The 25,947-nt window shown below is 44.7% G+C and overlaps 1 protein-coding gene across 9 annotated transcripts in view; it reads left to right on the top strand.

The window, feature by feature from the left end:
* The window catches only part of PAK1 (p21 (RAC1) activated kinase 1), a 106,280-nt gene that overhangs the window by 57,536 nt on the left and 22,797 nt on the right, over window positions 1-25,947 (top strand). For 8 of the 9 annotated variants that reach the window (XM_087756646.1, XM_087756645.1, XM_087756647.1 and 5 more), the window contains 6 exons: window positions 12,558-12,768; window positions 18,429-18,529; window positions 19,937-20,084; window positions 21,215-21,252; window positions 23,190-23,306; window positions 23,629-23,803. In XM_087756646.1, coding sequence (XP_087612772.1) covers window positions 12,579-12,768; window positions 18,429-18,529; window positions 19,937-20,084; window positions 21,215-21,252; window positions 23,190-23,306; window positions 23,629-23,803 — 769 coding nt within the window. In that variant the 5' untranslated portion in view covers window positions 12,558-12,578. Of the gene's footprint in view, window positions 1-5,675; window positions 5,777-12,557; window positions 12,769-18,428; window positions 18,530-19,936; window positions 20,085-21,214; window positions 21,253-23,189; window positions 23,307-23,628; window positions 23,804-25,947 lie in introns of those variants that run through there. The other variant, XM_087756650.1, reaches the window with a different exon arrangement.

A 25,947-nucleotide genomic window follows, 5' to 3' on the forward strand; every position in this document is an offset into this window, starting at 1 on the left:
ATGCATTCCAGGTAATAGAAACAAGATGCGGTGTATGCGTACTTACAGAAGTAACTAGGCGATGCTGAATACCAAATTATATGAATTCAGAGCTGTCTATTGTGCTTTATAACTTTTTCCAGCTTTTTTTTTTTTTTTAAGTACTTTGTATCACTTGAGGATAATTATGTTGTATAAGTGGTCATATGATGCAGAGTCACCGCCTGGGAGTAAACAAAATAGGTGAGTTACTTGGGTGGTGCAAGTTATATACACACACATGCGCACATACACACGTGTGTGTATATGTATGTATATGTGTATATACACGTTTACACATGCACGCTCTCTACCGTCCTACATACTCCGCCTCTGCCCTGCTCCTTCTGCCACCTTCCTTTGGACCCCCGCTCGGTGACACCTGCAGGTACTGGCTCTGGCAGCTGTGCTGGCTCGGGCTGCTGCTGTTCCCTATGGATAAAATGCTTGTTATGCAGCAGGGCCCCACAGAGCATGTGAGAGCAAATCCAGAAATGAAAGATGATTTTTGAAACGCTCCTTTTCTCTCTTTTTTTTATTAAATAAAATCACGTCAACTGTGCAGCTGTAGAAGAGGCGCGTGTTACTTTTTGACAAAGGAGGCGAAGGGGGGAAATATGGGGAAATAAGAGGTGCCCTTTGAGGCCGTGCTTGCAGGTAGTGGGGCGAAGAACAGGAAAATTGTATTTGTTGCCCTGAGTTGTATGCTTTTATTTTATTGTTTTTCTTTCCATTTCTTTTTTTAAATGGCTTAGCAAGTGGCTGGCTGACACTGGAACCTTTATTTCTCAGTTTTCCTGGGCTCTCCAATTAGGAGAGGAACTTATAGTACAGAAAGGACAGTTCTGGTAGTTTACAGTGTTTTTTCAATCACTTTCTGGGTACGGAACTAAAAGATTAAAAAAAGGATGTGCTGCATTGGAACCACACCTAAAGCAATCCTCAGGATAATAGGATTATTTGACTGTTTTTTTTTAATTAAAATAGAATTCTAACTAGATTGTTCCGAGCATACATTCAGCTCTGGTTTGTTGTCATTGGTCTAATTGCCTCCTAAATTAGAGATACCAATATTCTAATTCACCCTCTCCCTCTGGAGGACACTGACATTAAGAGAGAGTGTGAAATGCTATGTAGATTATGTACAGGCATGCAAGATAGAAAATGGTCTTTAAAGGCATTAGCCAAAACTTAGGTCTTCTCTTTACCTGCGCTGTCTTGACAGAGAGAATGATGAATTGATATTTCTCTGTATTTATTTATTTCTCTGTCCTGACAGGTCTTTTAAACGCTTAGAAATGTAGTCTGAGAAAAATGCCAATAACCACAGCCTTTGAGGAGGGAGCAGTTAATGAATCTCCGAGGCGGTATCCAGAATACAGATGCTCTGTGGGGGAGAGAAGGTTAGGAGCCAGCGGAGCCGGGGCTGGAGACAGTACATCATCTCGGATCTAAGATAGAAGCCATCTGCTGATAACATAAGATATTAAAATGACAGACTTGTGGGCTGACTTGCTCAGGGCTACTTTTTAGGAGCCCATTTCAAAAAGTCATGATTTGAGATTTGTCTATTTATATTTGAGATATCTCCGTTCAGCTTTGTCAGAACGAAAGCATTAGGGTTTTGCAGATTTTTAATTGTATTAAGGATTGAAACCATCAGAGGAAGTTTCACCTATGGGGATGTAAATTCAAACCATGTTAGAAGTTTATAGAATATACATAAAGCTCAAATCCAACTTATATTTTTAAAGCTAAAAGAGGCCTAGCACAATGGCAGGGCACAAATTTGGATGCCTGTTTTTATAATATTTTAATAGAGCAACAGAGACTGATAGAACTTGGAGGCTTTAGTTAAAGTAGAATATCTAAGCTCCTCAGATAAAACTAGATATACGTTGAAGAGTGCTCACAGAAAAACAAGTTATTTCCAGCCTGAAGTGACTTTTCTTAAAAATAAAAGCAGCCAAACGTGCGTATCTTGGTAGGCTGTGAATCAGCACCTGCAAATACCAGTGGTACAAGAATAATCGGGGATGGAGGAAAACTCAGCTCGAAGGAAACGACTGGCAAGAAAGTGTGGAAGGAGCCACTTTGTACTTGCAAAGGAGACGGTTCGCTTAAGCCATCGGGTCATGCTCTGTTCTGGATTGATTTGCGGGATCTCCTTTCCCGCAGCCAGCGTATTTCACTTCACCACATCCCTCTGCGAGGAGCGTAACAAGAAAGGGGGAGTCAGTGCAGGTTGTGCCGCGGTGGGTGCAGGAATGTGAGCTTCAGCGAAGAGGGAGGCAGCGCCTACACGAGGCAGGGTGTAAATGCCATGAAGTGGATGGGGCAAAATTGGTTTGGGAAGTGCAGCCCCATGCGTTCCTCTTGGGTATGCTCAGGGACCGGCGCTGGGATTTCTTGTGGGCTGTGAAATAGCTGTTTCCAAAACCAGCTGCCCTGTTTGTATCCGAGTTCTATAGCAAACAGAGCTGCTACTGTAAAGGTGAGAGGTGAAACTGTAGCGTGCTAGCTACGGAATTTAAAATATCTCATTTTACATTCTCTTGCCTTGGATTTACGATAGGAGAGAGAGGGAGTGTGGGCAGGTAACCTGGGGTGGATGCTGAAATGAGAATTGGTTTGAGTGCCTGAACACTGAGGAAGCTTTAGGGTTATGGGTAGGTAGCAGGAATCTCTACGAGGGTGTGCTGGGAGTGAACATCCTTGAATCGTAATTATTAGAATTAAGGAAGGATGATCAGAAAACTCTGCATCTTGATCTGCTGCATGCTGTGCTCTCACAGGGAGGCTAATTTACACGCTGATGACCTTAGCGGGAAGTGGCCGTGGGACTTCAGCAAGGTGACTTACAGCGATGGGAGGGAATACTGCACTGAACAAAATGCCTTGACTCCTACGGCTTCCTAGAACATCAGTCTTTGGTTGTTGTCTTCAGTTTGGAAATCTGGTGAGTTTTGGCTAGCACTTAGAAAGGGTACAACACTGTCTGTAGAGCTTCTTGGCTGCTCAGTAGTGACCATAAAATCATTTTTAGCATTTTAAGTACAGAGGGGAGATGCAACCAACCTGACAAAGCAGTCTTGAGATGAATAAAACATGCCTACTGGCAGTCCATCCATCAGTGAAATGCAAATTCTGCTGAATTTGCAGTTCACATTGTTGCTAATTTTATGATGTAGATGCTCGTCCACTGGGAATTGGATTGAAAGAAGCAAGTGGCTTGCTGCAGATGCTGACAGGGCTGCGTATAGGAGCTCGGTCAGTCTCTGCTGGATTGGGTTTTGTGGCTGCAGCCCATGTTGCTGCTTCATGAGAAAGAATGAGTTTTAAATCAGTAGCAGTGAAGATCCATGCGTCCTACTTCAAGCTGCTTGGGTCATCGTAGCAAGAACACAGGATAAGATGATCCATGCCCTTGCACAAGATGATGAGGAAAACCTTGCCTACTATTTCTGGTCCTGTTATTAACTCCTACTCCTGATTACATGGTGCCTTAAAATGGGCCTGCTACTGTAATAAGTGATGTTCTTATATTTCCTTTTATTCAATGGAGTAAAAATAGTTGACTTGGCTCATGGGCTTTATTTAACTGAGCGCTAATGCAGAGTTGTGTCATAATATATTGCAGAAACAGCAGTTCCTTTGTACCAGTCCTATAGAGCTTCCTTTTCTCTCCTGACATACAGTAAGTATGATTGGGATCTGAGTAAATGATGTGAATAAAGGCCTGGTGGTACCTCCTAAAAACAAACTGCTGCTCATCAAATTAAACGATGATGGTTCTTAATGGACTAGTGAAAGCCCTGCAGACCGTTTGGTACGAGTAAGGAAATCTAGGAACGCCAGATCTTGCCACGGTATACTTGCTACTCTTACTTCTCTGCATACTGGGATTATAAAGTAGGTACGATAGGGCGTTTTGCTAGATGGCATATCATTATAAACACTGAGCTGGTGCTCTGTCAGGGAAGGAAGCTCTACTGTGAAAGCCCAATTAGGTGGAAACCTGAAGCTGCCTTAGGCTTTTTCATGTTGCCTTTTAAATGAACTGCTTTTAGAGCATTACATGTGTCGTAATCGAAGGAGTAATCATTGCAAACTTGAAGCAGATTTATGTGCAGTTCTCACATTGTTTGTCTTTACTGATGCTAAATTAGCGCTTTCAGTTCTGGGTATTTGACTGTGCTTTCCTTGTCTCTTAATTCGGTTTGTCTACAAAAAGCTCATGCTTGATGCAGAGCTCATTCTGTTTTAGGAGAATTATTCATTCTTCCTCCTTCCCCAGCTTTGAAGAAGAACCAGAACTTTAACGAAGCAATGTGAAACTGAAGCAATCTTTGTGATTTCTTTTAATTGAAAACTACTGCCAGTATGGAAATCCTGGCTAGCAATTAAGGGAATGTGACAGTTTTGCCAGTCGTTGCATAAATACTACGGAGCGCAGGGCTTCCTACAGTCATTAGCTGCAGCAAACACAATGGAGCTACACACAGGAGCCAGCGCTACTCCGATGATAAATGTTTGCATTTCCAATTAGCGCTGAACTGTTGCGGCATTTCCCCTTCAGTCTAATTGAGGCTCTCGAATGGCTTCATCAGCTAACGATGCTCGTGTTGTCTTCTTGCTCTTTAGTTTCCCAGGGAGAAAGGAGTTGGGTGAGTTTCGCTCTTAAGAACATCGGTTTCGTCTTTGCAGGTCTCTATCTTGGTGTCTCTTCTCACCTTTTACAGGCTGATACAGGCTTTGTGCTATTTACGTGCTGTGGTTTTTTGCTAACCGCCGCTTTATGGTGTCCTCTGGGCGGGTGGGATGTTGTTGACTTGACCTGACAATGTTCTAGTTTTCTGGCATATTTCTTACCCCCGCCCCCATTGCTAAATGGCAAATGTCAAATTTCTGCATTTAACAAGGTGCATGCTGCCTTTTTGCAAATACCTATGTGTATTTAAAACGTCAATACGTTGTACTGGGAATTATTCCACATTAGGGGATAGCGGGGCTTAATTCTGAGCCCTGTGCTCTATGTTCATCTTCTGGATAGGAAACTTTTGAATGGAAAAATGATGAATGATTCGGCTGCTTTCAGCTGCTGTTGCTGCTAATGTGCAGTTTGGACCTAGAGCCAAGTAACTCAGGTGGAGAGCAGCGAGGCTGTGTTTAACTGTGTGTGTTAATATATTTTCTTTATGCTGCATCTAGTCATTTCCTCTGGAACACAGATTTCCTCCAGGAAACCTGCTTATAGGGGCTTTGGGTCTGCTTTAACATAAGAGGCCTTTATTTTTCCCACCCTGCTTAGCAAGCTCTGACTCCAGTCACTACTTTGACTTGTGCGGTTGAAGACCTGCCTTCCTGTGAGCAAAAGTGGAACCAGAGCCAAGGCTGCTCCGTACCGCGCTGGAAAAGAGAGCCCGTCCTGACATCTGCAGCAGGGAACTCGCTTGTTCAGGCATGTCGCTGGGGGAGGGGAGGCAGCACTTCGGGAGATGAGGAAATAAGGAGGGTGATTTGTGGGCTGAGAAGTTTTAAAACTGATACTCTTGGATCCTTCTGTCTCAGCTTGGATTTTCTTTTTTTTTTTTTTAAATATGGATGCAATTTGTTTCTCTTGGGCTGTTTAAAAGCGCTGTTAGAATGGGGTAAGAGCTCGGTCAAAATGAACAGCCTGCTGCCTGGGGATGGGAAGAGCTGGAGCTGGTCTCTGCAGCTCGCAAAGCTTGAGCTACCCAACTGGAGCACAAGTAAGGTGAGTCCATCCTGCACTCCTGGTACTTGTGCATACCTGGCATTGACTGCAAAATGGTTATTGTTTGACACTGCCAGTTGTTCGTGAGACAACCAAAGCTAAGTTGAAGCATGGCAGTGTAAGCCGGCGTCGCCTCTGCAGTTTTGGATTCAAGCCTAATCTGGTGGAAAGGGCTTGACCTGCCTCAGCGTTACTGGAACCCTCTGTGTGTCTGGGTTACTGTCACGGCAGTCATGCGTGGGCCCACACCGTGGAGGCTGGCAAAAGCTGGGCCTTGGTTATTTAAAACAAAACAGAACGAAGCTTCCTTAACTTGAGTGAAAGGAGAACTCTGCTCTGTTGCTAGGAATCAAGCGGTTATAATTAGTCTGTTCTTCTTTAGAAGCATCTCTGTGTGGTACGATGGGTTAGCACATATATCTGCCCAGGAAGAGATTTTGCAGCTCTCCTGCCCAGAAGTAGTGCTCGCTGCGCTGGTGTCCGTGTCCTCCTGCAAAATACGGGCTGGGGAACCCCACCCAGCAGTTCTTGCATTTAGCCCAAACAGCTGCGCCTGAATTAAAGGCTTTTTTTAAAAGGACCCTCCAGTCTTTTGGCTTTTGAAATTCCAAGCCATGGAGTCCTCAAGCATTCCTGTTGAGTTGTAACTGGTCAGTCATCCTTTATGTCTAGCAGTATGGAAATAACGCTGGCAGTGGACCAAGGCTGCAACCAGCAGTTGGCCATCTGCCATGAGAGCCTGTTCCCTTCCCCCTCCTCACGCCCGCCCGCTCTGGCTGTAGCAGCGGATACGTGCTCTTCTAACTGTGTACTTATTTTTACTGATTATTGTTTCATTTCATTCAGCGATTTCATCTGCATCTCTAGGTGTTGGCAGCACCTACAGGGGTCGAACAGGTAAATTCTAAAGGTAGATGAGCAAACACTGCTGTTTTGTAATTCTTTATTTATTAGAACTGTATGAAAACCTGGGATTTTTTTGAATTCACATGTAAACGTTGGGTCTGGGCTGATGCATTGCTGGCCCTTGACTTTTTTTTTGTTTAATTGGCACACTTGCACAGCACTGAGATGTGCAGTAACTGGCTGGGGAGTCAGCTAGATGCTACGGTTACTGTTAATTTTAATCACCTTTAAATGTGACGATCAGTCTGTCCTCCCTTGGGGTGTGTATTGCTGCTGCCCTTTTCTGTGACAGCGTGTGTCCCAGATCCCGTCCGCTCTCGGGTGGAGGAAAAGGACACCTCTTGCCTCTTTTTCAGGTGGAACACGTGTGGGGTGCCTTTCCTTCAGCGTGAGACTGTGTTTGAGACTTAGTCTCATGTAAAGTAATAAAGAAAAAACGAATAAGTGTCTTTTAATCCTGTGTCAAACCCCAGCTGGTAAACTGCTGTTAATTTTCTGCTGGGATTTGGATGAAAGTGTGACACACGGGGAGGGAATCTGCTTCGTGCAATGTGTTTGAACAGAGGAGGGGACGGCCCCTGCTCTGTCCCACCCGGGCAGTGCAAGGAGGGAGAAGGAGATTTTAACTGTGTGTGTGCACAAGCCATCTCTAGCCGTGGCGTGGAGGGATGCAGGGATACTGGTGCAGAGGTAAACCCCTTGTTCTGATCAGGATCAACTCAATTAAAGGTCAAGACTCCTTCTGCCTTTTTTTGTGGGCAAGGCACCCTTTCCTCACTCTGGCAACAACAGAAAAATAGCATCTTGGAAAGATGTGAGATTGCCTTCTGGTAGTAGGCAGAGAGGGAAAAACAGTTGCTGAGCATCTCCCTCCCCCCTCTCTTGTTTAATATAGTTTATTCATCTGTAAGTTGTAGCGAGTAACTTACAGCTACTGTCTTGCCAGACTGCATGAATTATAGATGGCTCTTTTATGAGTTTTCATGTTGGCTCCAGCAATTAGTATGCGTTGGACATAGTTATCTTTATGGCATCTACTGTAGCGTAGGTTTCAGCTCCTCTGACTTTTTAATTGCTTTCTGTTTTAGCAATCAGTCATCTGCCTGTCTTGTGAAGGAATGCAAAGAAAACACAACCAGCTTGATAGAAACTTATAGTTCAGCATGGAGCATCAGGTTTGAAATGATGTGGTTTACCAGAAGGAAAAATGACATAAATAGAGGATCTTTGTTCTCTTTTTTTTTTTCTTTCATGTCTGTGTGTTATACACAGTAGTGCCAGAAGGCTCCACATATGTTGGGGTCCCACTCTGCTAGATGAAGGAGCCCGTGCCTGTTTGTTACAGGAAAGCTATAGGCATAAACTCCATGATTTTGAGCCGTATTTACTTAAGGCAGATCAGCAGACCTGCGCGGCTCTTTGCACGCCTGTGTACTCCGAACTCTCGGACGCCGCTGTTGGCACCTGTGGGTGCTGTTTTCTGTTCAGTCCCTCTGCTTGCGCTGTCTGGAGCTGGCAAGTGGTTTCCTGAGTCTCTTCTCCGCTTGTGCGTGGTTGTCTGTCAGTCCTTCCTGTCTGCAGAAGTGTTTTGTAGGTGTGAAATGAGGGTTTGTCAGGTCTGCTGTTCGACTCGGTTGAGGCTGGGGTAATCTAATTTATCTAACAGGCTTCAAAAGTTGCTGGGGAGGGGCAGGGAGCATTTGAAGGCCACCATAACTTGACTTACAGCAGTCACAGGTTGCAGTATGTAATAAAACTTTTCATAAGTACCGTGTGCTGAAACAACTCGAACTTTCAGTACTCCCAAATGGCTGCAGAAACAATAGTCCTACATCATGGCTATGCCTTCCTAGTGGTGTCTGGGGGCTTTGGTTTGAGCGCTGGTATTTTAATATATATAGTAGTTGAGAATAACCGCGTCTGCAGCTAAAATGTATTCCCTCATCTGACTCCGGTTGAAAAGTTCATATGCTGTTTCATTGCTTCCACCTTTCACTTAATCATACTGTGGAAACACAAGATGAATTTCTCCAAGCAGAGTCGTGCTGGTGCGAAGAAGGGAGTCACTCGGTCCGGTGACGCTTCGCGTTCCTCTTCGGATGGATCACGCCGAGCAGAGTGACTCACTGCACTGGCGTAGCGCTGATGTTCGGCCGGCTGGTGAAGCAATTGCCTGGTGCTCTGAATTTGAGCAGGGCCTACACAAGGCGGGTTGTTTAAAGCCTGCTTACCTGTGAATTGGCAGGAGGTTATTTTAGGAAGACGAGAATTTCTGCACAGTCAGCTAGGCTACGGTGCCCGCCTCTGTAACCACTCGGTATGGCTCCGTGCTCCGGGCTCTCAGCTGTGCTGTAACACCCTGGAGAGGTGGGTGTAATTCTGTCACGACAGGGTTTCATCCACGTACTTGGAAGCCGACAGAAGTTTAAAGTATAACGATGTTGAGTTTGGGGGTAGACTGTGTCTCTCTGTCACAGTGGGAGGACTCATGTAAGCAGGTTTTTGGTTCTCCCTTTAAATACGTAGTGGGAAACGGCTTTTGAGAACCCTCTAGGATAGTGCTGCTATTACAGGGGATAACTTCTGTAGAACCAGTCTCTTAATTTTGTGGGTTGAAGAATTTCTCTCACCCCTCATCTCCAAACAGATCAAATAGCTCTATTGACTCCAAACAGAAGACTTTGATGAGTAGAAAGGTCTGGGAGCTCGAGCGATGGAGAAGAAAGGAGAGGGTGTACTGTAGGCTTTGCCCACATGAAAGTTGCAGGTATCAATTAGGTGTAAAAGAATATTGTTTGTTAAACTATGTAACTTCTCAGCAGTTACTCGCTCATTCAGGGAATAAGATAAACAAGAGCTCATACCGCCAGTGTTTCTAGCCCTGTGGTAAAGCAGTAATTCACTTGTGAATCCTTTCCAACTGAGGGATTTTGAAAAACCCTCTTATATTGAAGAAACTCGGAGCAGATGTCCCTGGGGTTTTGCACTGGTAGAACTGAGAGTGAGGATGCTTGACATCCAGAGGGTTTTTTATGTTTTCATGGTTGGGTTTTTGGTTTTGGGGTTTTTTTTGGTTTTTTTTTTTTTTTGCTTATGTTCTTTTTGCTTCCCCCAGCACTAGGCCAGCCTCTGCCTGTAATCTGGGGAGGTTTTCTTTCCTCTTCTCACTTCTTTTTCTCCAGTCTGGAGCCACATGCTGCTCTGTTCTCTTCCTTGTACTGCCCTTAGGTATGATGTTGCATCCATTCCCCAATACAGTAAACTTTACTCTGTCCCCTGCTTCGTCCCATGCCTCTGACAGCAGGTAGCAAGCACCGATTCTCACCTGCTCACCTCTCTGCTTGGTGGGAGAAGGACCCAGCAATGAGGCAGTCTGCCCTGCCGTCTCAGCCATGCCTGCAGCTCCAGAAAGTCTGGCCGGTGGGGGAATCTTTGGCTGCCACCTCTATGCAAACCCCTGTGGGGGTAAACCAGGGTGTTAACAGCAGCAAATGTGGTGCCTGCTGCTGGGAAGGGCCCTTTGGCAGGCACAGAGCTGCTAACAGTCATTTTCCTTCTGCTTCCCTATTTGCAGCATGTTCCTAGCACCCTCCCAGCAATTTGCTTTCTCATGGTTAAATAAGCATCAATGCAAAGAATGCAGCTCTGACGTGGCACTTGTGCTTAGGTCGTTTCAGATGCTTTCGTTGTGCCAGTTCAGTACCAAGCCCTGACACTGCGATGTGCAGAGCCCATCAGTGAGGCCTCAGTATCTTCATGTCGCGCAAGATATGTGCGCAGCAGCCGCTGCCAGATTTACCAGTTGGGTTTTAGTTTAGACTTTTTTCCACTGCTTAGGCAGGGAGAGTAGTCATTTGCACCACTTCATGGCTGGCACTCCAGCTGTCACTTAGTTCTGCTCCGTTTCTACTGGAGAATGGCATGAGGCCGAAGCACGAGCGATGGGAGATGCGCAGGGCACGTGCCGTAACACACCCAGACAAATGCACAGCTAATTCCCCCCACCCCTCTGAAATGCCAAAACTGTTCAGATCAATACCCCAAATGCTAGTCTGTCATTTAAAATTCCATTGCACAGTTACGTTGGGAGGAAGCAGGGCTGGAGTCAAACCTCTTGCAAATCTCCCTCTGTGTGAAGGCTTGCCCAAAGCCCTACGGGATGCGCGGTACTGCCAGCCCTCCCTTTTTCAGAGCAAGCGTGAAGAAACCGAGAACCAAATAAGTGGCGGAGAAGGTGGAACTGCAGACCAGCCATGGCTGGGCAGGTGACAGCCAGGGAACCACTGCTTTCAGCAAAGCCTAAGATCATAGAATCACAGAATCGTTAAGGTTGGAAAAGACCCTTAAGATCATCGAGTCCAACCGTTACCCCAGCACTGCCAAGTCCATCACTATACCATGTCCTTGAGCACCACATCTATCCGTCCTTTAAATACCTCCAGGGATGGAGACTCAGCCACTTCCCTGGGTAGCTTGTTCCAATGCTTGACCACCCTTTCGGTGAAGAAGTTTCGGTGAAGATGTTGCAGCTGAGTGCCTTCTGCGGGCAGCATTTGCCTTTCGTCGCTCCCTGCAGCTGCGAGAGCAGCGTGCCCTGGGTCCAAATCTTTCCAGTTCACACTGACCATCAGTAGCTTGGCCAAACAAGACTTTGAAGACTGGCGTGGTGGAGTTGTGTGGTCGCAGGACTGTCATGTGGTTGTGGGACCTGTTTGGAGTGTGACCCAGTGTGGTTCCTCTGAGTCCGGCCTATGGAAAAGCAGCTCCCTGGAAGCCAGCAGCGATCTCAGCTTTGAAACCGGACTTCTCGCTTGCGGAGAGCAAACAACTTTTGACTTTCTGCCACCCAATAATTCTCCATGAGTGAAACATTTTCCCTTACTGCTTGTGAAATTCGTAAAGCTGTTGAACTGCTTTTTCCACCCAAAGAGAAACTGTTTCTGTATTGGTCTTTGTTCTGCAGTTAACTCCCAGCTTTCTTTCCAGAACATAATGCAGACCAATTGCAATTTCCAGCAGGATCTTGCGGCAGCCAGGCTGTGTCTGGTGTAATGCTGATCTCATTTGGGTGGAACAAGGTAGTTGTTGCAGAATAATCTATTACCCTGTTCCAAAGCTCCTGTCTTTAAATCCGCACAGCGGGGATTATTTACTTAAGGATTTATGTGTGTGTTGGGGATCTAGTTTTGTTTGACCCTTCCAACAGAAAATAATGCAGTCAACTTTCCGGCAGTTTGAATTACACCTGAAGCGTGCCGCTACCGTGGAAAGGCCACGGCGGGCTTGGGACTGGCGAGGGCCGCGGCACCGCGGCTGAGACGACGTGGGTACAGCTCTGCAGCTTCCCGGCCACCTCTGCCTCTGAACCAGTTCAGCAGCTTTTTTAGCAAAGGAGCTTGAGCGGCTGCATCGAAAGTCTTTGAGTGCAAACTTCAGTCTTTCTCCATCATGCTGTGCTGGAGACTGATACAAACATTTTGACGTGGTTTTTAGTAGAACTAGCGTGGATCTGAGAGGTCTTAGGAGCTCAGCAACTTGTTGGCTGCTCTCTGGTATCCCTGCTCTTTGCTACCTTGTATTTACCACTCTGCCTCCCCACCCTACACTTCTGCACCATGGTTTGCTTGAGAATTGGCTGCACCCTGAAACAGGCTTTTCTTCATGATCAATAACTGAAATGCTTGAACATAGTCTTGTTAACAGAAAAAATTTGGAGCCTGAGTAGAATTTGTTGCGCTGACACTTGGTCTGTGTGGCTATGAGGTTACAGGCTAGTCTGCAAATACCTTCTTGTGGTTTATTGTTTTATTTGACAGCGTGTGATTCCAGTGTACAAAAACTAAATTCTGATTTCTTTTCTTTTTCCTGTTCCTAGTAACAGCCTCCCCAGCTGAAGATGTCCAACAATGGAGTTGAAACAGAAGACAAACCGCCTGCTCCTCCGATGAGAAATACCAGCACTATGATTGGATCGGGAAACAAAGATGCTGGGACTTTAAACCATGGCTCAAAACCTTTGCCTCCCAACCCGGAAGAAAAGAAAAGGAAGGACCGGTTTTACCGCTCTATTTTACCAGGAGATAAAAGTACAGTATTTTGTCTCTTCTTATAAACCTCCTGTCTGAACGTTGCTCTGAATGACCTTAGTTAAGCACCTGATGCTTAGTAATAGTTTAGGTTTTAGAAAATGTTGTGTGTTTGTTTCCCGCACGACTGTCTTGGTCATTTTGGGGTACGTGTAGATGGCTGTAGATCTGGTTTTCCTAATGATTAATCCTGCCACATTTAATCCATCCCGCTTACTCTGTTTTGTGCCCCCCCCCCTTTTTTTTTTCCTCCCCTTCCCCTTAAATTATGAGGACAGTGTCCCTGAATACTGGGACTAGCTCTGCCACTTCCCAGCCTGACTCGTCCTTAATGGTCTTGAAAAACATCAATTTTTGTACCAATTACAAGCTGGCCATTTAAAGCTGGCATTGGCAATTCCTTTGGTGGGGAGCAGGGGGAGGTCTTTTGCTTGTTTGTTGTTTTAAACAGCAAATAATAATTTGCGTTAAGCATGACTAACAGGCCATCTCCTGCCAGGCCTGTCCTATGTTACTGCATGGTCACTTACTCTCTTCTAGTGTTTGGGTCAGGCATTGTCTATGTGCTGTTAAGAATAATCTGTTGCTGCAAATTCTTGCACATTTCTTGTGAACTGAAGGAGTTTTCTCCTGTTACAGGGACTGTAACAGATGGAAATGGAGATAGGAACTGTGAACTGTACATGAAATTCTAATTTTTAAGATCAGGGTATTTTAAAAGCCTCTCTCTCATATGAATCTTTTGAAGTGATGTAAGAAAAAAATCTCCATCTCCTAATATGTGCTGGTTTCTTTTTATATCTGACCTATTTTTTGGAGTTCCTTTTTCTAATACATCAGCTTTTTTGGAGAGTCTGCATTGCAATGGTATCTGGACACTGGATAACTGAAGTCAAGCCTAGGTATCTTCAGCGTCTTGGGCTTCAGGAGGGAGGCTGCCACCTTAATTTTTGTTAGTGAAAAGTCTAATCAGAGTGATACTTCCTCTAATTTAAATAAGCAAGATCTAGGTTTGTTTTCTACAAAATATTGCAGCATTCATTATTAGTATTATTATTATTATTACACGATGCCTTCAGCACCTTCGGATTGTTTTACAAACGTAGATTTTTGATTCTGCAGTCCAGAAACCCATGAACTCCATGTTAAAAGTTTGCCAGATCTCAGTTAGAACTTGCCATTATGAGTACTAATCCTGAAGAGCTGCAGGATTTTTGTGTCGGCTTACTTAAAGGAGTGGGGTTGTTAAATCTCTAGGCTCAGCAGTTGCAGAGAACAAAGAGATCACCTGAAATTTATAAGAGAGTAAAAGAAATACAACCTGAAATGCTAGTTTGAACTGGATTTTAAAGGAGAGCTGCAAAAGTGACCGGTTCAGGTAAAATCAGCAGACAGGCTGCATTTGAAGATGCTTGCGTTTACTGAAGATTGGCCAACGTGGCAGATGCTTTGAGACATGAGAGATTTTTGTTTCGCCAAGCCCAGCAGAGCCTTCTGTTGCAATACACCTGCCCAAACAAGAATGGCTGCTTCTGTCCTCTAATTCCTGTCGAGCAAAAAATACCTTTAACACTGTCACCTTCACTTCAGATTGATTGATTGATTGATTTTCATCTTATGAAAGATGAAAGATTCTTCTAATCTCATGCTGACAATTAAATTTCCAGTGCCTCCTGATACTTACACATTAATGAAGTTCCCAGGTGTGCAGACAGTCTCTTTGGTTTGTGCCTGAATAATGTGTGTGTTGTTAGTTTGGGTGGACTGAACGGGGAGTTGGTTTCCATTCAGTTAGAGGAATGTAATTTTGGGCAAATCCATGACCTTTGGGTCCTTACCCAGGGAAGCCAGTGATTTGTGCTTCACCTCTGCTGGGGTTGCAAAGAGGCTGCAAAGATCTGAAATGCTCGGTGGTTAATTTTGCTAGCAAATATGGATGTGGGCTTTTATGCTGTAGCCTGAGAGCTGCTGAAGTTGATGCTGTCAAGCCCTTCAGAGAAGCGGTAGCTCTTTGGGCAGGGAACAGTACTGGAGCAGGCACTTTACGAAGGATGGGTGGAAAGATGGTGAAGGAGTTGTCCTTTATGCAAAGGACACGTGGAGTCCTGCCGTGGAGCAGGAGAGAGACCTGTTGAGAGCTTGTGGGTCCAGATCAGAGGGGAGGCCAACAAGGGGGGACATCTTGAGGGCATCTTTTACAGGTCGCTGGGTCAAGAAGGGCAGTTCTAGCTGAAGGCGCTTTGAAAAGTGTCTTTTCCGTTGTGCTACCCCTGTGCGTGAACAGAGCCGTGGTGTAAAGGACACGTGGGGCTTAACTCCTGGGCCTCATACATGTTTGCACGCTTCCATTGAGCTATGTCCCCGTGCCAGGCTGCTCTGGAGGTGTCATGCTCTGCCTGCAAAATTTAGGATGTAATTTCTAGTCCTGATTTCCTCTGTCTCAGCCTAAACGCCAAAACCGGTATTTAAAAAACCGGTTGGCTTAATACTGTGCGAGTCCTATCCAAATGGATGTAGAGTTTGCGTGACTTGCTGCTTTCAACAGCAGTTGTGAACATCTGGAGTTTCTTGGGCTCTCGGGGCTCATCGGTGTCCTAATTGAGGGTATGAATTTGGCTTGAACGTGGCCCATTTAGTTCCTCCGAGCTTTGCTGAGCTCAGCTGCAGCTTCGCACAGAGGCAGGGTTTTACCCCCAAGGTGACGCTTTGCACCACCCTTTCCGTGGTGATGGGGGGAGCGCTTTACTCAGCCTCACCAGCAGAGAAGAGCTTTCCCACCTCACTAAGCGTCAGGATGGGCTCACGGGTTTGCTTCACAGTGGGCCATTATGGTTGCTTGTTGCAGCTCAGGATGCCAGAGGAAACTTTATGGGTGGCTCTTGCAGCAGCGTCAAATGTGAGGTTTTGAATGAGAAGGTGGTAAGGTGTTTGTGGGAATAAAGCACTTGGTGGTCGGTAGGCCTTCTTAATCAGATACATGATTTCTCTTTTACGTATTTTTTATTTAAGATTCTTCAAGGCTTTTTGACTCATTGCAAGGATAATATAATCTCTGTAGAGGAGGATTAAGTGTTTAGCAAGATTGGGAGTGCCCATCTCTAATTCTTTTTGTCTTATACCTCCTGCTATGACATAAATATCTGCTACAAAAAGCAATTATGTTATTAATGGCTTAATATATTTAGGCTTTTAGATCTGTCAGATTCTGGATCAAAAGCTTCTGAAGTTCATTGTCCTCTGAGACTGCTGGAGGAAAATCTCTGCATTCATGTGCCAGCTTCGTGTGCTTTCACATGATGGTGAATTCAGTCTGGGCTCTATAAAACCCCGAGTGTGGCAGACAGGCATCTCAGCATGACTTTGTGGTAGCTGTCCCAAAGAGTTGTTGGGAGTCAGGGAAAATGCAAGGGGCTGAGAAGCTGTAGGAAATGGTTGCAGGAAACTAAGATAATTGGGAGAACATTAACTGCTTCGGGGGTATGAAAACAACATAGGCCATAAATGCAGAAAAATCTCTTCCTGCTTCTGTATTGCAGTGTAGCCATACTGAAACTCTCTGCCTATATAGGTGCTAGACATGAGCAGACAGCTGGAGTGTTGATGTGACAGAGGCCATCACGTTATTTAATCAGTCCCTCCAGAAGTGTTTTTACTGCTCCGTGTAGCTGAGGCTCATTCAGGCCATCGTCTCCTGCTTCGGATAAGTTAGCAGTCAGCAGTCGTCTCCGTTTGCTGGTTGAATGGATACTGGAACAGTTGGTTCCAGAGAAGGTTGTTGGGATTTGGATGTGCAACAGGGAGGTCAGGCTGTCTGAATGTAGAAATAAACGCTTAAGTATATTGACTTCTGGACAGCAACTTAATAGCCTTTAGCTTTTTTAGGGTTTTTTTACTGTGGCATTTGTCCTGGCGCATGTGTGGGTGTGCATCACCCGTGCAGCACTCCTGCACAGTGGTGCTGGTGCAGGTGCCCTCTTCTTCCTCACCTGAGTGGTGGGCTTCTAGGCTGAGCTGACACCTTACTCTTCGCCTTGGAGGAATGGGCTGATCCCGCAGACGGGCCTATAGAATACGGTGCCTGTGGCTCTCTCTGCATCTCTTTTCCTCTTCCTTTCCATCCACCGCTAATGCATGCAGCTTTATCCGTATACCTGCTGGATGCAGCTGCTTGTTCCTTCTTTGGCAGGCCTCCGTGCTGCAGATGCTCCCTATCTGCTAACCAGCAGCTGCTTCTGTCTCCTTCTAGCTCCCTGCTCCGTGATGGCTCCTCCAGCACGGCAGCTTTCTCCCCTCCTTCCCCTTGGCAACTCTGTCGCTCTTCTGCGATTCAGCTTCCCCCATCCCCTTTGTTTGAAAGAGGGATCGAAAACAATCTGTTCCGTCTTCGTGTCCCAAATGGAGCATCTGATCCTCTTCTTTCTCCAAAATTACTCTGTGCAACAGTAACTCTGTAATGACGTGGAGAACAGCGCCAGAGCTGGCATTGAAGGGAACAGGATTCGGTCCTTCGGGGCAAGCTCTGACCATCTCTGCACAACTAACCACCGGCAGCATCTTAAATAATTGCAGTACTGAGCATTAGCCTTGCAGGTTTCTGAAATACCTGGGGTTTGGCGTTCATGTTGCCAAAAATGCACTGGGGAATGTCAGCCACGAAACAAATTCTATTTGGCTTTAGATACAGAAGGTAGCAGCTGGGGAACATAAGTGGTTTAGTCACCTTCTCCTGGCTCTGCTTATTTTATAACTGCAAGCAGCAGCAAATCCGAGTAGAACGTGGTTCTTCCTTGAACTGATCTTAATTTCTTGAATACAGCAAATATTAAAAGGAAGGTGGAGTCCTTAATACATCATGGATATGGATGAACTTAATCCAAGGCATAATGATAATCTTGTTTGAAGACCTGACTTGAAAATCTGCAGGGTGCATCTGCTTTGATTTATTTCCTTTCCTGTTTCTTCATGACTTCTGCTCCTCACCTGCCAGATTCTGCCCTCTTGCTCTATGTCTTCAAAGCTTGTTATTAAAACCACATTTAGTTCATTTTGTGAGCAGGAAAATATAAATGGTTTTGCTTATATAAGGTTTTGTAGCAGAAGCACACATGTTATATTTGGTTTTCTTCATAAATTCTGTTTTGAGGATGTGGGATGAAGGAAGCAATTTATAAGCAGTATTTGTAGTTTTTGTCCCTGTCTAAATAGGAGAGGTGAATATTTAACAGCACATAATATTTTTTTTTTAAAGGTTGATTAAAACAATGGATAAAAAAAAGTGTTCAAAACTGCATGGCTCCAGCTTACTGCCACTGCAGTGCTTTTGACTCTGACCTGTGTAAGCTCGAGTGAATAGTTGAGGTAAATAGCTCTCGTGCTATTGAGCCTAGCCCCACCGGTTGATACTTGCCATACCCAAAATATCAGTTTCTTTGTCTTATGCTTGTCCTGTGTTACAGAACTTTGATTTTTGTTGTCCACTCACTGTGGCTGCTCTTAAGTGAGGTAACAAAGTTTTTAAACTTGCTGTTTGTCTGCCCCAGATCGAAATCCTATAACTAGCAAAAGGGGGATGGGAGTGGGTAGGTAAATTGGAGGCTACTGGGGAGATTGTAATTCTCAATGGATTTATGGATTTTTGTTGTTGTTGCTGTCTCTTCCAGCCAATAAAAAGAAAGAGAAAGAGCGGCCGGAGATCTCCCTCCCTTCAGACTTTGAACACACGATTCATGTGGGGTTTGATGCAGTCACGGGAGAATTCACAGTAAGTGAATCTGGAGGAAAAGAGAACTATGTGGTTTGGCTTTTTGCTAGGAGGAGCCAGGACCCATTAATCTTTTATATAGTAATGCTGGAAAGGCTATTAACATCATCTAGTTTGATCTCCTTTGAAACACATCTGCAGAGGTTACCCACTAATTCCCGCTGAGAGATGGTTTGTCAAACTTGGCACATCCCAGGAGCCCAGGCTGCCAGCAAACTTTTCCTTTCCTGTTTTTTTGGCTGGTGTGGACAGCAAAACATGGTATATCTCCCCCCGCTTCCACTCCCCTCCTCTTCTGGAGCTGGAGTAGGTCTACAGCATAGTCTGTGTCCGCCAAATGGGGCTCTGAGAGTTCCCCTTTAGGGGAGACACAACTGTGCATAACTGTTTGTGACAGACTGTGTATGTGCTGTCATAAGGCTAAATGGCAGATGCTTTTATGCATTTTTTTTAATTGACATGCAAAATACTAGGAAGACAGAGTTGTATTTCATCATATTATTCTTCTTAATTTGATTATGAGATAGTATTTAATAACAGTATAAGTTGTTTGTGAGCAAGCTGGTTTTAGCTGTCTTTATGCTTCTTTTCCAGGGTCTTGGCTCTCCTAGCCTGAATCCTGTGTACAGTTATGTTTTGCATGTCAGCCTCTAGACTTGACCAGGTTAACCTGGATGTACCAGTGGGGCGTTACCCGAGTGGTGTATCCAGCCATCCTTTTGAACAGGGAGGGTGACTTTATTGATAAAGGATCCCAGTTACTTGCCGCTTTGTCTATACAAGGTGTTGTTCTTGCTGGTGGAGAAAGGCACAAGGCAGGTTGTCCTCCAGATGTATGTATTTTCTGCCTGAAATGATGTCCCTGTAATGAAATTCTAAGCATCGTATGTGAGGTTAACATCTCTGCTTTCCCAGCTCTAGTTACAACAGGCACCAAACCACTATTATCAAAGAACTCTCATCCTACAAGAAGACCCAAGTGAATGTTGCATGTTCGTTGTCCTAGATGCTATACAGTGTATGTTACTTCTATAGTCTTTCTTGGATATATGTAAATATGTGTATACCTGTGCATACAGGTGTTTTTTTCCTCGAGGCTCTTACTGAACTGCAGCATTTGGGTCTGCTCCTTTCTCTCTTTTGAGTTTTGGTCTTCAAAGGACCTGGGACTCACCCAGAGCCCATGAGCAGAGCGGCATTTGCATGTCCATGGTGTGACTTGTAACACAGACAGTGGCTAGGAAGGTATCGATCCACCGCCTCTTTTCCTTGCCTCTCCTCTTTTCTCCCCATTTCCCTTGCAGCACTGAGTACCCCCAGAAACTCTGGCAGAACTGCGGTGGCGGGTGCATGTGCCGTGAACCACGTTAGTCTGACTGTGAGCTAATGAGGTACATCTTCCTACAGGGAATGCCGGAGCAATGGGCGCGCTTACTGCAGACTTCCAACATCACCAAGTCGGAGCAGAAGAAGAACCCCCAGGCAGTGCTGGACGTGTTGGAGTTTTACAACTCAAAGAAGATCTCCAACAGCCAGAAGTACATGAGTTTCACAGGTACATGGTGATTGTCTCATGTGGCTGCTTCGTCCAGCTTTCCATTAGTCGCTGCATGTGGGGTTTCTTTCCTTTAATCAACAAGCAGATCTGTCTTTTCAAGGAAAATGTGAATGAGATTCTCCGGCTGCTCAAGCAGCCCTTCTTCCTTTAAAATGCTGTTCTGTTAATCCTGATGCCCAGCATAGCTGCAAAAGAGGAGGTCAGTCAACGGGCTAAATCCCCAAAACACACAGGTTTTCTGAAGCTTACAGCCAGCATCTGGAAGGCAGATCCCAGAGGGCTGGTGCTGGGTTCCCAGTGATGAAAATCCCTGGAGAAAAGAGGCAGCTAAATTTTGCACCAGTTTCGGTTTCCAGCATGGGTGTGGATGTTGCTTCGTGCATGCTTGGGGTGAGGGTCTCTCTGCTCCCGTGTGCCGTGATTGAGGAATACGCCTCAGCTGCTAGGTGCTTGATAACTGCTGGCTGGATTCCTCTAAAAATCGAAGCTGCCAAGGTTTTGTGCCTTCTTTGTATGGATTACCTGCCCACTGGAGGACTCCTGCAACCACCACTCCTTTTCCCTTTCAACTCCTTCCCTTTCTAAATATTAATCCCTGCTTTGGTTCTTTTTAAGAGGATAGAGCCATGTCACCAGAACTGGTATTAATTAGGAAGGTTCCAGGCAGGGATAAAAGCACAAATCTTCCCCATATGTGCCTGGATGGTCAGACAAGAAGCCCACCAGTTGACTTGGGGGGGTCCTCTGTTGCTATTCCAGGAAGTTTAGGTGGCTGAGACAGAGCATCTTGCAGGTCTTAGGCTAGCTGCAGTGCCTCTGCTGGTGATTTAGCCCATTGAAAATATTTTGTGTATATGGATGGAGGACAGTATTCATTCAGGTGTTGCTCTGGGAAATTCTACCCTCCTGCAGCAGGGATGTGGGGCTCCTGCATTTATCTGCAGAATTTTTTACCCTTTATTCCCATATCTGCCAGGTGTCGGCTTGTTCCGGGGAGCTGAAGGTCATGCCTAGGTTCGGGAGCAGCCTTTTTTCCTGCCCCTTCTGAAGGGAGCTTGTCCCTTTCTCCTCTCCCCACTCCTGCTGCGTTTACAACTCATTTATAAAGGCATTACTGTCTCTTTCAGATAAATCGGCAGAGGATTACAATTCATCAAATACGTTGGTAAGACTTATATTCACATTCTGTCTTGAGTGTGGCGATTTAAAAACTTGCATAAAGCAGTTAACTACATGTAAACTTCTGGTTTGCTTAGTGTTTTAAAATCTGAACTATATATGTTTGTATAGTGAATACATGTTTATAAAAACAGGCGTGCTTCTTTCACTTTTTTTTCAACTGGGGGAGAATCAAGTAGGCAGAAGTAGCTTTTATTAGTAAACAGTGAATTAGTGAATAGAAATTAGTGAATTAATGAGTAGAAGTAGTTCTGTTTTCATAGAAGTCAATCTGTTCCTGTATCTAGAATTTGATAACCGCTCTGTTTTCAGGTTTTGTATGTCTGTAAACATCTGTGATATAACAAAGTTTAATTACCCACCTGCAAGGTCTGATTGACCAAAACTAATGTTGATTAGTGTTGATTAACCAAACTAATCTCCAGCAGAAAAGGAAATAGAAGGTTCTCCTCCTCTCTGCTTGACCTTTACTCTGTCCTTACCAGGGCAGACACCACTCCTGTTTGCTTTGTTAGGAGACACGATACGTTTCTGGATGTGCATGTGAGATGGAAGAAACAAAGCTTTCAATTTAAGATGATTCATAAAAAACCACAATTCCCTCATCTCTTGTTTTCTCACCGCCATGCCGTTATCTAGACTTGGCTTGTTCTGCTCCCTTCTGGAGGCAGCGTATTCAGATCTGACCATTTAGGATTCTCTGCAAAAAGGAGAATGTTTCTGCCGTTGTTCATTATTACATGTCATTGTACATCAGTCCTCAGGAGTTTAGAATATCTGAGGCTGTTGGATTTTAAAGTAAATCCTGAAAAAAGCAGTAGTTACCAGTCTAACTAAGATAGCCTGATGCTTTTGGAAGACACCGGGTAACCTTTAATTTTGGGGATATTCAGCAAATTCCCAGTACATGGGAGGTCTTTCTTGTTGCTTTTAAGAGGCTAAGCTTTTGTGTTTATGTTTTATTGCACTTTAGCAATTATGTCAGGACTTCAAGTATTTTAGCTTCAGTGAAATACTATGTTGTTTTGCCCCTCTTTTGAGAGAACTTTATTTTAATACTTTTTCCCCTGCTACTCTTAGGGAACTGATGATGCACAAGCAGAACTGGTCTAGTGGGCTCAGGATCTCACCAAGTTTATTTTGAAATGTTTACAGTGTAAAGGATGCCATGAACTTCAAATCCAGTTTCAAATTTAAAAGGTTAAAAGCGACTTTGATTTCTAATCAAAGTATTGCAAAAAGTTGCAGATAATTTTTTTAAACCACTTATAAAACTTAAAAAAAAAAAAATCATTGTTCCTATTTGTCATAAAATTTTCTTTTAGAAAGAAATTTTAAAAGGAATTTGAAAAGATTTTACCATGTTCTGCTTCCAGAATCTCTCATTACTTAGTTCTCAGTCGCAATACCAAAGCTTATGTTAACTTGACCTCCCAGCTTTTAGAGAAAAACATTTTGATGCAAATTAAAACGTTGGAAGACTGAAATCTCCAATCTGCACGATCGGGGTTTGAAGCAAGCAGCAAAACAAAAGAGGCAGCATAAATAACGACAGATATTTCCAAACCCAGATGCTGTCCCCAGAATTGCTGGCTCTGCCCTGTGGGTGTTGGGAAGGCAGTGAGAGAGCCCTGGTGGGTCTCAGGTCCTTGGGAAGAGGATTGCCATCGCATGGGCAGATGACAAGCTCTGTCTGAACAGTTGTGTTGGGCAGTGCTGGACTGCCCCTCCATTTGCCACAAAGGCTCAGGATCTTTGGGGTTTGAATTTTTCAGCTATTGGAACTCGCTAGCCTGTTCTGATTATTATTTTTCTGCGCTTGCTTCAGTGCAGTCTTTGTTAGAAGCTTAATCCGATGTTTGTGATTTTGTTTCTAACAAGCGATTGGGTTTTTATTTTTGCTATTTGTGTAACCATATGCAGAATGTGAAAACTGTCTCCGAGACCCCTGCAGTGCCCTCAGTGTCTGAAGATGAAGACGATGAAGATGATGCAGCTCCACCCCCTGTGATAGCTCCACGACCTGAGCACACAAAATCTGTGAGCAGAAATACTTCCTTCAACCCCTCCTGCTGCAGTCACGGCCGGGTCTTGACTGTGGCTCCTCATCCACGCTGCATGGCATGGTGCTGAGCTGGTTTTGGGAGCAGGAGGGAGGAGGTGGGAGCCATTCCTTCTGGCAGAGCACCTTCCTATTATCACTGGCCTAGTTGTGGGGGGGACAAGGGAGTCCTTGCTTAGTGACATTAGCTGTTAACAAAGTAGCTATAGAAATGCATCCCTAACAATAACAAGATGAATAGAAGTGTTTAAGTCTTCATCTGATTTGCATTAATACGTATGTTTTTCTCAACAAAATTAGATATACACCCGCTCTGTGATAGACCCCCTTCCTCCTCCTACCAGAGATGTGGCGACCTCTCCTATTTCTTCTCCCTCGGAAAACAGCACGACAGTGCCTGACATGCTGGGCAGGAACGCAGAGAAACAAAAGAAAAAGCCGAAAATGTCAGATGAAGAGATCTTGGAAAAATTAAGTATGTCCTTTTTTTTAAAAAAAAAAATTTAAATTCCAGGTCCTGCTGTATTGCTTTCTCAAAACTATTATTAAATAAGAAATATTTTGACAATCCCATTGTCAAATTGAAATGTTTTGACATTCCCATTTTGAGATCCCTTACTGAAGACATTGCATTGTGACTGTGTGCCAAAACTGGGGGCAGATGTAAGGGGGGAGCATAAATGTAAGCTGAGCACCTGTGATGCCAACTGAAGTCCCCGGGGAGTTACAGATCCTCAGGCTCTGCAAAACAAGCGCTGAATAAGTAACATCTACTTAACTATGAAGTCTGAGATTGTTCCGCATCTTGATATTCTGTAGCTCTGGAGCGTGGATGATTATATTGAAATGTTAGAGGTAAGGTGAGCAGAGCTTCCTACTGTGTCTAAAAGAAGGAGAGAACATTCATGCATCCCCACTTTCCCCGATACCATGATTTTAAAGTGACTTGGTTATTTTTAAGTGCCCTGACATTGTGTGGGTACCCAAATTAGTAGTTGTTTCAGAGAAACATGTCTCTCTGTTGTGTCCTAGTGTCTTTAGCGGTCCCTGCCTTCAGTTCATGGGTCTTCTAAAGTGCTCCTCTGCTGCCTGGTATTGTTGGGTTATGCTGTGGCATAGCCAACAGCTGAACCAGCTCTTCTGTGCAGCTGGTTGTTATCCTCAGCCTGGGCCAGTTTTTATTAGGGTAGAGCATTTCTAATTCTTTGAACTGCTAATCCTGTATTAATTACATATGTGCCTTGCTTGTCAGTTGATGTAAATTGTGTTAGCACCCCTATGGTCAGGCTGGTCTCCTCGATTGAGGGTATACCCCTAAAGGTCTGTATTTTATGAAGCAAAGACTAGTAGCAGATGAAGGGAAATTTGACCTGACGGTATAACTTAAAAAAAAGAAATTAAAATGGCATGTGGGTACCTCATTCCTCTGAATAAAGCCTAAATTGAACTGATGGCATGTTAACTGGAACCGCTTGCTATTGGAAAATTCATACCCATTGTTTCAAAACAGCAACTTCACTCAATTAGCCGGACCTTTGTATCATTAAGGATCCAAGCCGTTTTTGTGACCAGGTGGGGCAGGCAGGGACTGTGGCAGGAAAAAAGTGCTATTCTAATACAAATACACTCAGTTCTGTCATGGAGAGAAATGGAAATGCCACTCTTAGGAGTGTCGGGTGGCCGATGTGCCTTCTGACACCTTGCTGCAGCAAGTGGTGTTCAGTGCTGAGCTGATTCTTCAGCATTGAGGGGTTTTGTAATAAATACATGGGTGTGTGAAGTCCAGTGGCCGCTGTTAGGTGTCATCTTCTAGATGTAGGCGAGTCAGAAATACACAATGAAGTTTAATCCTGTTGTAAACTGATGTTTTTCCACTGAGGGCAGTGGAGTTGTACTAGTGTAAAGACATGCAACCCTTTCGTGTTTTGCTTTGACATGTGAATAAAATGGCTAAAATCTTAAAGCATATATATATTTGCACACACTGAAGATGTGCAGAGGTTAAAAGGAAGCTGATGAATGTCCACCTCTTAGCATTAACACGGCATTGGTGCAGACATCAATGAATCCTCACCTGACTCCTGGGGAGGTAGGAAACGTTACCCATTTTACAGATGAGAGCATTAAACAGGGCAAGACTGGCAACTGCCTCTTGTCACTGCAGCACTGCCCTGTCGCTGCCGTGGGGAAATATTTGCCTGTCTCGCAGTCTGAACTTGTAGCCTTGAGGGAAAATTTACAAACATTTGTTCAGAAATGCTTGTCCTCGGGGCCGACAGCACTGCTTCCGTAATTGTGCAGTGGGGTTTCTATAGTCAGATTTGTCTTCCCGCCCTCCTCTCCAAACTTTCACCATATTCCCTTCCTTTACTTCTGTCTGCCCTAAACCCTGTGAGTTTGGCTGGTCTCCAGTGGTGTCTGAAAATAGCCTTCTCTTACTCTGCTTGCTACTGGATTTCTTGGCCTAATGACCATGAGCAGTTTCTTTGCTAATGTACATCTGTTTAGGCTCAGCCCTAGACCCCTGTGAAAGCAGCACCATATGTTGGCAGCTTGAGTGACTTGCGAACACCAACTCGGATGCAGCTCTGCATCCTTTGATCCTCTTAGCCACCCTGG

Source organism: Nipponia nippon, unplaced genomic scaffold, assembly GCF_047370975.1.
Source record: "Nipponia nippon isolate SJK-2023a ecotype South Korea unplaced genomic scaffold, ASM4737097v1 scaffold_2, whole genome shotgun sequence".
Taxonomy (NCBI): domain Eukaryota; kingdom Metazoa; phylum Chordata; class Aves; order Pelecaniformes; family Threskiornithidae; genus Nipponia; species Nipponia nippon.